An 11282-nucleotide genomic window follows, 5' to 3' on the forward strand; every position below is an offset into this window, starting at 1 on the left:
GACCGGCTGAAGGCTGACTCAGCCTTCCGTCCTTCCGAGGTCAGTGAGCTGACAGTTTCTTGATTGGATGGTTGTTTATTGCTTGATTGTTGGCCTAGTATTAATCTTGGTTTTAATCTCTGCTTGTCTGGTGGTAACTTTCAGAATTTTTTTTCCCCAGAAAGGAAGGGCTCCATGACTTGATTGAGTAAAATACCCAGGCTATAATTAATTCCACTTGCCAACATTTCTCATTCCCAGGACATCTGTTTGGATTCTTTTTTTTTTTAAGCATGCAATTCAGTCATCTGTCACTCAGGTTTACACTTTACTGGGGTGGGGGGGAGCACAAGAAATTTCCTCCCTTCCAGTCAATGAGTTTTCTAGAAATGACAGGAGCAGCCGAGATGCCAGCACTACAATAAATAAACCCACTTGGGAGCCAAAGATTAATTTATCATATGCCGTCCAAAGAAGGCAGATAGGAAATGAGTGTGATAGATTTTCTCCAGCCATTTAATTAAATTTAGACGTTACTAATAAAAGCGTGTTTCTTTCCCAGTTGATAAAGCCTTGGATATGATCCTTTCAGGAACCTGAAACAAAGCTCCTTGCAAACCTAGTTAGTCGATGGGCCTTCTTTATTTCTTGGAAAGAACAAACTGAGGAATATTTAAAGGTCTAGGAGGGTGGAATCTTCCAGAAAGACTTAATTCGTAATTTGTAATTTAATGAGCTTATATGCCGCCCAATCCTGGAGGACTCTGGGCGGCTTACAAATACGAGATAAAATAAAATAACAAATAGGGGAGAGAAACAAAAACAGTTTAAAAAACACAACATACATTTGGCTTAGCTGGGGGTTGGACTTGATTTATAAATCAACAACCCCAGGCCTGTCGGAACAGCCAGGTTTTGGTGGCTTTTTGGAAGGCCGCGAGCGTGGGAAGGGTCTGGATCTCTGCTGGTAGCTCGTTCCACAGAGCCAGAGCAGCTACAGAAAAGGCTCTCCCCTGAGTGGTCGCCAGCCGGCATTGTCCAGTCGATGGCACCCAGAGGAGGCCTAGCCTGTGGGTTCTTATCGGACATTGGGAGGTATGTAGCAGGAGGCGGTCTCTCAGATATCCAGGTCCTCTTCTACAGAGGATCACTTGGATCTGGAAAAGATGCTATAGAAATCATTGCATTTTGCAAGGTGATGGGTGAACCTCGTTTGCATTCTGCATGAGATGAATCAGTACAACTTTATTTTATAAATAAAGCACTGAAGCTGAAAGAAAGAAAACAGTGGGATGTTATTAGCAATAGTAATAGCACTTAGACTTATATACCACTTCACAATGCTTCACCGCCCTCTGTAAGTGGTTTGTAGAGTCAGCATATTGCCCGCAACAATCTGGGTCCTCATTTTACCCACCTTGGAAGGATGGAAGGCTGAGTCAACCTTGAGCCTGGTGAGATTTGAACTGCCGAACTGCAGCTAGCAGTCAGCTGAAGTAGCCTGCAGTACTGCACTCTAACCACTGTGCCACCTTGGCTCCATTCCATTCAAGAAAGCACTCAGCAACTGGCTACATAAACTGCTGATGATTTATATTACTTAAATTGCTTCACAAGATGAATGGGAAAGAAAGGCGGGATTAAATTCTTTTTTTTATCCACAATTTCTTCATTTTGTAGGTTCACTCCAATGGCTTTTCTCCATCACAAATAAAAGACTTAACAATCTACCTTAGAAACACACACACACACACAGCACAAAGAGTCTGAGAGTATTTTGACAGCTGGGGTCAAACTAATACTCTATCTGATGTCCTTCAGATGAGATAGACTACAACTTCCTTCGTTCCCAGCCAGAATAGTGGCTTTCGAGAACACCACCTTAGGTATTGAGTCTCAATGAAGCAGGAAATGTCACAGATTAAAGATATTAACACCAACACTTCACATCCCCACTTTTTCCAGACCAGAGAACCAAACCACTATACAATCTCAACTGGGCAACTTCAGAATGGGACGGAACGGAATAGAACAGAACAGAATAGTGGCATAGAATAGGATAGAAGAATGCAGAATATGAGTGGAGTGGAGTGGAGTGGAACGGAACAGAATTTATTTATTTATTTATTTATTTATTTATTTATTTATTTATTTATTTATTTATTTATCTATCTATCTATCTATCTATCTATCTATCTATCTATCTATCTATCTATCTATCTATCTATCTATCTATCTATCTATCTATCTATCTATCTATCTATCTATCTTGTATGCCGCCCACTCCCGGAGGACTCCGGGCGGCTCACAAAAGACAAGGGAAAGGGGGGAACAAGACAAAGACAACGTATTAAAACAAAACCAAGATTCACAATTTCTATGGAGGTAGATGCTTCTCAGCTCCCCCCAGCCTGCTGGAACAGCCAGGACTTGGTGGCTTTACGGAAGGCCGGGAAGGTAGTAAGGATCCGGATCTCAACAGGGAGCTCGTTCCAGAGGGCCGGAGCTGCAACAGAGAAGGCTCTCCCCCGGGGAGTCGCCAGCCGACATTGGCTGGCAGATGGAATCCGGAGGAGACCCAACCTGTGCGATCTAATTGGTCTGAGAGAGGTAATCGGCAGGAGGCGGTCTCTCAGGTACCCAGGTCCGATGCCATGTAGAATGGAACGGAACAGAACAGAACAGAATTCTTTATTGGCCAAGTATGATTGGACACACAAGGAATTTGTCTTTGGTGCATAAGCTCTGAGTGTACATGCAAGCCATAAGTGATAAATCATGATCATAATCATAAAATACTCTCATCATGCTGAGTTTAAAATAACACTAAATCATTTTAATGATACTAAACAACATTATCTCAGGATCTATCTGAACATTTTTTTTAATGAAAAATGTGGGCTTGAGCTTAATCGGTGAACAAAACTAAGTCCCTGATTAAAAATGCATTTCAACCCAGACGCCTCCAAATCTATTGGTAATTTAGCCAGCTGGATTAGTCTGAAATGCTGTTTCGAAATGCATGTGGTTTTTCATTGCCGTTCACATGGCCAGCCTTTTCCTCCATCCGTCCTCCCTCCCCTCTCTAACACATGCCTGCTCATGCACACAGACACACACACAAGCTCGCGCGCACACACGCACACACTCCTACCCAAACTTGTTTGAAACAGAAAAGGAATGCAACTGGCAGTGCTTTAACAGACTCCAGGGAGTTGATTCTCCTGCTTTCCAACGTCTTTGTCCAAAAGGCAGCTATGGGGACTGCAGAAAAGGATAGGAAACTCTGAAAAAGGACGTTAGCTTGAGCACCCAAAGAATGGAACACCAAGCTGGTAATTTGCTCTCCCCTTTTTTCTCCTTCTCTCGGTGGAAATCTTTCCTGTGAGAAACAATGGTTATTATCCGCCTTGCCTTTGTGTCTGTTTCTTTCTTTCTTTCTGACGCTCCCTTTTATTCTATTTTTTGTCCCTTCTGCTAATTTTCTGTCCTCTGCTTCTAGGAACCAATCCAATTTATATGCTCTAGCTGCCCGCAGCTTCATGTTTTCTCCAACAGTTGATACCCCATGCTTAGGAATGATCTATACATGAATAACAGTAGTAATAACAACTATCAGACTTTCCAGCCTGTTGTTTATAGTCACAGTAGCATAACAATAATGCTAATCCATTTTGTCTCTTTGCCCTGCAGCTTTGTCCGGAGGAACTCAAGTCGGACTGAATTTGTCTACCTGGGAATTTGTCTGCCTGGGCAACGGATGTGTGACTGCTGCAGAACATTATTTTCAGCACCATGGACAGTTCTCAGCACCGGTCACTGTCCTGCTGGCAATACTCATGGGATTCCTAGTGTTGGTCACCGTCTTGGGCAATGCGTTGGTCATCTTGGCGTTTGCGGTGGACAAAAGCCTACGGACCCAAGGGAACTTCTTCTTCCTGAACTTGGCCCTGGCAGATTTTTTAGTGGGTGAGTGAAGCCTCTGGGATGTGAGCCAAGCCAGGGGAAAGTAAAAAATGGGAAGGGGGCCAGGGTAGGATGGAGAGTTGTTTGATTTCTTTCTCTGAACTCAAAACACCACTAAGGGCAAACCAAGGGGTCTTCCTTCACTGTAACCCAAGAGCAAACACTGTATGATTGAACTGAGTAATAAGCAGTGTTCACACTTCTTGGTGTTTACTTATTTGTACCCTATGACTATGATTAAGTGTTGTACCTTATGATTCTTGACAAATGTATCTTGTCTTTTTATGTACACTGAGCATATATGCACCAAAGACAAATTCCTTGTGTGTCCAATCACACTTAGCCAATAAATTATTCTATTTTATTCTATTCCATTCGATTCCATTCTATTTCAAATCCTATTCTATATTCTATATTCTATTATATTTCTATTTCTATTCCTTAACCAGTTGGTTGTTGACTAAGCTATAGTAGCAGTAGAAATAGCATTTAGATTTATGTACCACCCCATAGCACTTTGTAGCACTCTCTGGGCAGATTACAAGGTCAAAGCATTATTTGCACATTGTCCCCAACAATCTAGGTCCTCGTTTTATCAACCTCGAAAGGATGGACGGTTGAGTCAACTTTGAGCCCTGTCAGGATCGAACTTCAGACTGTAGGCAGAGTTTGCTGGCAGTACTGCACTTTAACCACTGGGCCACCAGTGTGCAGTGGTTGGATGGACTGGGCTGGGTTTACTTAGGACTCCAAACCAAACCCCCAGTTGTGATGGGTTTTTGAAATGATCAGAATTAATTTCTGCTAGAGAACATGATCCGAAGTCTCAATGGCAACAATAAAGTTGACATAGGTTTGTTGGGATGATACTTTGCATTAATCCAATATGTTCAGCCCAGATGGTTGTATTAACCCATTTGTGGATTATTCACACAATACAATGAACGGTAAACCAAAGGAAAAATGAGCTGGATTTACGGAGCACAATAAGTCAGAAAATAATTACTCAAGCTTTCCACTAGGGTGCCGTCGGCCAGACAGTGTCGGCTAGCGAGCCCCAGGGGGAGAGCCTTCTCTGTGGGAGCGCCTTCCCTCTGGAATGAGCTGCCCCCGGAGCTTCACATATTCCCCCACCTCCGGTCCTTCCGACGCACCCTAAAAAGTTGGGTTTTCCAGCAAGCCAGCCCGGCCTGAACAAAACAAATCAAATTATTGATTACTGTTAATTTTAATTCTTTTAAAAAATGTGTTATTGTCAATTTTAATTGGGTTTGGGATATCCTTTTTAATTTCTTTTTAACTTTTGTATTATGTGTTTCTTTTAATGTTGTACGCCGCCCTGAGTCCTTGGGAGAAGGGCGGCATATAAATCGAATAAACCTCAACCTCAAACCACAAACCACTACCCCGAACTTGACAAGCTGTGTGGATGCAGCCCCTGGGTTTGTGAGTTGGTTAAATGTGTGGTGTGTACAAAGTCCCTGTGGAAGAAGTCAGAGAGATCCGTGCACAAGTGGGCCTGTGTTCTTCAGAGGGAAGTCTCAGTTCTATGTAAAAAAAAATACTGTGTAAAAATGAATGAAAGTGGTAAGGAAGGCAAAATCAAAAGACGGAAGCCCCGAACTTGACAAGCTGTGTGGATGCAGCCCCTGGGTTTGTGAGTTGGTTAAATGTGTTGTGTGTACAAAGTCCCTGTGGAAGAAGTCAGAGAGATCCGTGCACAAGTGGGCCTGTGTTCTTCAGAGGGAAGTCTCAGTTCTGTGTAAAAAAATACTGTGTAAAAATGAATAAAAGTGGTAAGGAAGGCAAAATCAAAAGACGGAAACCGCTTGGGTTAGAATACAAAGCAGTGAAGACAATGTGTAGTTCTAGTGACATGGTAACTGCAGTGTTTTATCACTTTTTGGCTCAGTTCGTATTCGTTTAAAAAAAAAGGAATTTACTTCACAGGGATAGAATGTGCACAAAGAAAGGGAAAAAAGCATGTGGGCTATAAATGAGAATTTAGTTAATATCATAGTGGCAAACTCCTGGCTTAGAGGTACAAATGGCATTAATTTTTCCTCCTCCCAGTGAGGGCTGGAAGGTGGCTTTTCATGTGGAATCTAAAGTGGAGAAGGGGGCAGCTACAATTCCCAATTGCTCTCCGGCATCCCTTTTAATCCGGAGTCCCCAAACTAGGCAGACAGAACTTATTTACATTTGAAAGGAGGCAGAATTTGTTCATTAAACCTGAGACTGAAAATTCCCACTGCTTCTCTTGAAAACCTCCATGGTTTGCCTTTGACTGGGAGGTTCCAGTGCACTCTTAACACTTCAACTCGGGAAGGGAGGGAGGGAGGGAGGGAAGGAAGGATAGGAAGGCAGCAGAAGGGAAGAGAAGGGAGAGGAAGGGAAAGAGGGAGGGAAGGGATGGAAGGAAAGCAGGGAGGGAAGGAAGATAGGATAGGATAAAGGATAGGATAGGATAGGAGGAGGGCTGGAGAAGGGAGGAGAAGAGAGGGGGGGATGGAAAGAGGGAGGGAAGGGATGGAAGGAAAGCAGAGAGGGAGGGAAGGAAGATAGGATATGATATGATAGGATAGGATAAAGGATATAGTAGGATAGGAGGAGGGCTGGAGAAGGAAAGGGAGGGGGAGGAAGGGAAAGAGGGAGGGAAGGGATGGAAGGAAAGCAGGGAGGGAGGAAAGGGAGATAGGATAGGATAGGGTAGGATAGGATAGGATAGGATAGGATAAAGGATAGGGTAGGATAGGAGGAGGGCTGGAGAAGGGAGGGGAAGGGAGGGGGAGGAAGGGAAAGAGGGAGGGAAGGGATGGAAGGAAAGCAGGGAGGGAGGGAAGGAAGATAGGATAGGATAGGATAGGATAGGATAGGATAGGATAGGATAGGATAGGATAGGATAACGGATAGGATAGGAGGAGGGCTGGCAGAAGGGAAGGAAAGAGAGGGAGGGGGAGCGACGGATAGAAAGAGGGAGGGAAGGGAGGATAGGAGGAGGGCTGGGGGAGGGAAAGGGAGGGAGGGAAAGAGGGAAGGAAGGAAAGAAGGAAGGAAGGGAGGAAAGAAGGAAGGAAGGAATAGGGAGGGGTGTTGCTAAGGTTCAGAAACAGTGCCCTAGTGAGATTGTGAGTGCTCCATCTCTTGGTGTGTTTTTTTAAGAAGACACTGCACAGCCAACTCTGCTTAGTTTTCCCACACATTGCAGGTGGTTTGAATGGGATCATCTCTGCATTCCTTTTCAAGTCTTCATTTCTATGAAATCACGCCTGATTTCCATGCGACTGTACCACTTCAAACGTCCAGGGAGTGAAAGGTTGAGGGTGTGGTGGAATCACTGCTTGTCGTTAAAGTTGCCTACAATTTGGCCTCAGCTTATGGCTGTCTCACCAACGTTGTTTCCTTTACCCCCAGGTGGATTTTGTATTCCCCTTTACATCCCGTACATTCTGACTGATGAATGGAAATTTGGAAGAGGCCTGTGTAAGCTCTGGCTGGTGGTCGATTACCTAGTCTGCACCGCCTCCGGATTCAACATTGTCTTGATCAGTTTTGACCGATTCATCTCTGTAACGAGGGCGGTAAGAAAAATCGCTTTCCATGGGTTTCTGATTACCTCCAGCCAGGGGCATCTTCTAAGAATTCGAGTGCCAATTGCGCCAACTCTAGGCAGGTAACACAAAGCCACACATTCTGCTGGGCAACCAACCAATTGCAACTAAATAAGTCAAACTGCTATGAAATTTCATTAGGTAACCGAGGGCCTCGGTTAGTTAATTGATGGCTTCCAGATGCTTAGGAAATACTACCACGAATTATAACTTTTTCTTGTTGTTGTTGCTAGTTGTGAAGTCGTGTCTGACCCATTGCAATGAGCCGAGGTGGCACAGTGGCTAAATGCAGCACTGCAGGCTACTTCAGCTGACTGCAGTTCTGCAGTTCGGCGGTTCAAATCTCACCAGCTCAGGGTTGACTCAGCCTTCCATCCTTCCGAGGTGGGTAAAATGAGGACCCAGATTGTTGTTGGGGGCGATATGCTGACTCTGTAAACTGCTTAGAGAGGGCTGAAAGCCCTATGAAGCGGTATATAAGTCTAACTGCTATTGCTATTGCAATCCCATGGACAACGTTCCTCCAGGCCTTCCTATCCTCTACCATCCCCCAGAGTCTATTTAAGCTCACGCCTATTGCTTCAGTGACTCCATCTAGCCACCTCCTTCTCTATCGTCCCCTTCTTCTTTTGCCCTCCATCGTTCCCAGCATGAGGCTCTTCTCCAGGGAGTCCTTCCTTCTCATTAGGTGGCCAAAGTATTTGAGTTTCCTCTTCAGGATCTGGCCTTCTAAAGAGCAATCAGGGTTGATCTCCTCTAGGACTGACCGGTTTGATCGGCTCAACTTTAGCTCTCTGCCTTAGCAGATTGAAGGGACTTGTTCAGTCTCCCAACATGTTCTGACTCTTTCTTTTTCTGACATCATCACACAATTCTTTTCCTTTATGTGACCAAGGACATGGAAACTGCCATCTTTTCCTTCTTTGAAGTGTAAAACAATATTCTGAAACCTCAATACCAATTTTAGGAGGATCAATCCTTGCTGGGTGGGAAATTCTCCACATGGGAGTTGGTCCACATGTCTTAAAGTTGCCAAGCTTGGAACACCCGTACACTAGTCAAAACTTTCCTCAACATCACACTAAAGGGAAACATTGAACTTTTCTACACGTGAAGCCATACAGCATCTGCTTAACAATGGCTTTTTAAATCCACTCCAACTCCATAGATACACGCAACGCATTCAGAATAAGACGCATGGCATAGTCTCAAAAACTACAGTTGTCAACAGGCAAACTGCATGCTGTATTCACACATCACACTAAAGATTGGCTTTCTTGGCTCAATTTCCTAAATTGTGGAAAACCAGCTATGTAAATCTCTGTTTTAGGGTAGCTAGCATGTGACGAAAACAATGGTAATTGTGCTTTATTGAACAAGTGTGGCAAAGCAAAGCATAGCTTGGTATAGACTATGTGAAACTAAGTTTACAACTTAGCATGATGATCCAACACAGGAGGAGGAGGTTTAACTGTGAAAGTCCAAGAGTGAAAGCTTGTGCTTGGCCACCAGCCATGGAAACAGTTGTTCCTTAGAGTTTTCCATCTGATAAACAAGCTTTTCATAATAAATCAGATTTCTACCTGTTGTAGATGACCAAGATGAGCCTGAGGGAGGAGTCAAACATGCCACCTCAAGCCCCTTCAGGCCCACAAGAGATCTAAGTCCACCTTGAATTCTGTTGACTCTTTACCTACTGCCGATTTGACTTGACCATTAGTAGTTCAGATACTTGTAGAGAGCATTCGCGTACAATAAACCGGTATATTCATTTGAATTGCTTGGGCCTCTGTTTTCCTGTGCTTGACATCTACATTTTCTTCTAGGTGAGCTACAGAGTTCAGAAAGGGATGACCAAAAGCACAGCGGCGAAGATGGTTATGGTGTGGATTGCAGCATTTCTCCTCTATGGTCCAGCCATTATCAGCTGGGAGTACATAGCCCAGCAGAGCATCATCCCTGAGAACAAGTGCTATGCCGAGTTCCACTACAACTGGTACTTCCTCATGATCGCCTCCACCATTGAGTTCTTCACGCCGTTCATCAGTGTCACCTACTTCAACTTGCGCATCTATTTCAACATTCGCAAGCGGACACCGGTCAGAAGCGAGAGCTCCTCAGAAGCCCGAAAGGACTGCGAACGTTTTTGCTGCAGGAAGAAACGAGAGCACGTCATAGCCTTCACAAAAAGAGGGAACAAGAGGAACGAAAAGGTAAGCAGCTTGACCCGTAGCAAGCCTGCGGTGGGGAAGCTCGGCACCCATGACCTCCAGACTCCCTCAGTGGAGCTTAACATCAATCAAGACTTTCCACCTTGGCAGGTAGACATCCAAACCAAATCACCGTGGGACGGCGTCTACAAAGCTCTGGAGAACCTATCTGGCACCACGCGGGAAGCAGAGGCGGCCAATACTGCAGCTAGCCGGTTTAGGCTTTCCCGAGATAAGAAAATAGCCAAATCTTTAGCCATTGTCGTCTGCATCTTTGCTGTATGTTGGGCACCCTACACTCTTCTAATGATCATCAGAGCTGGTTGTCACGGGAGATGCATCCACCATGACCTCTATGAAGTATCGTTTTGGCTGCTGTGGTTGAATTCAGCTATTAATCCCGTATTATATCCTTTGTGCCACATCAGTTTCAGAAAAGCCTTTCTGAAATTGCTCTGCCCTGCCAAGGCAAAAATCCACCCTAATGTTTTTATGTGAGAGACAATACTGAGGAGACGTTTCTGCATAGGTACCTTTGACGTAGAATCACTGAACACGAACTTATCCTTCCAAGTAGGAAAGGCAAATTCAAATGTTCGATCACGAGAGATTTAGACTTCTACATCCTTTGGGCAAAAATGAATTAGAGAAAGCTCAACCTTGATTTCAGAAAATTTGCAATATTTTGCAGTGCTTGTGTATGCAAATGAGGACTAATTTATTCTCCGGTACCTAAGCTCAACACGCTTTGTAAATTCCCAACCGAGTCCTCATTCTTAAGAAACAATGTAATTCTGATAAAGCAATTTAACTAGAGGACATTTGTACACTTGTGTTGAAGTAATTGCAAATTTTTTAAAAAGGGAGTTTCGTTTTGCACTGATGTGGATTTCTTGAAGAATTACTTGTCCACTTTATATTGCAGAAAACACAGTGCAATGGAGCATCTCTTGTAGATGTACTAGTCTGTGGTCTTGCTCATGCGCAGTGGTGTTTTCCCAAGGATTACTCAGTTCCAAGGAATTATTCCAATTCCACTTGGCAAAATGCCACTCCTAAGCAAAGGTAAAAGGTACAGGTGGCCCCTGCAGACTTTATTCATGCTCATCTCTTTTAAGGCCATTGAGTCAGCACTGTCCGAAGACATTTCATGGCCATGTGGCCAGCGTGACGTCGCAGAGAGCGGTTACTTCCCTCTAAAGTGGTACCTATTTATCTACTCGCATTTGCATGCTTTCGAACTGCTAGGTTGGCAGGAGCGGAGGCGAGGATGGGCGCTCACCCCATCACATAGAGCTTGAGTCTTGAATGTGGGCTGCCGGCTTTCCAGCCTACAAGCCCAGCGTCTTAACTGCTGAGGCAACACACCGTCCTACTTGTAAACAAACCTTCTGCAAAAGTTGGGTCAAAAAGTAAGACGGGCTTCATCAGGCAATCTCCAGTCAATACACCAAGCCGTAACGATTGAATGCATAGCTTCACCCATTTGAAAACAGCTGTGTTCTGACCGAGGCTT

At 44.3% G+C, this 11282-nt stretch overlaps 1 protein-coding gene across 1 annotated transcript; it reads left to right on the forward strand.

The window, feature by feature from the left end:
• Positions 1 to 3298: 3298 nt before the first annotated feature.
• Positions 3299 to 10264, forward strand: LOC116517941 (histamine H3 receptor-like). Its single transcript, XM_032231133.1, has 4 exons — positions 3299 to 3314; positions 3673 to 3948; positions 7360 to 7526; positions 9383 to 10264. The coding sequence occupies exons 1-4, from the start codon at positions 3299 to 3301 to the stop codon at positions 10262 to 10264; spliced, it is 1341 nt and encodes a 446-aa protein (XP_032087024.1).
• Positions 10265 to 11282: the final 1018 nt, after the last annotated feature.

This window comes from Thamnophis elegans, chromosome 14 (genome assembly GCF_009769535.1).
Source record: "Thamnophis elegans isolate rThaEle1 chromosome 14, rThaEle1.pri, whole genome shotgun sequence".
Taxonomy (NCBI): Eukaryota; Metazoa; Chordata; class Lepidosauria; order Squamata; family Colubridae; genus Thamnophis; species Thamnophis elegans.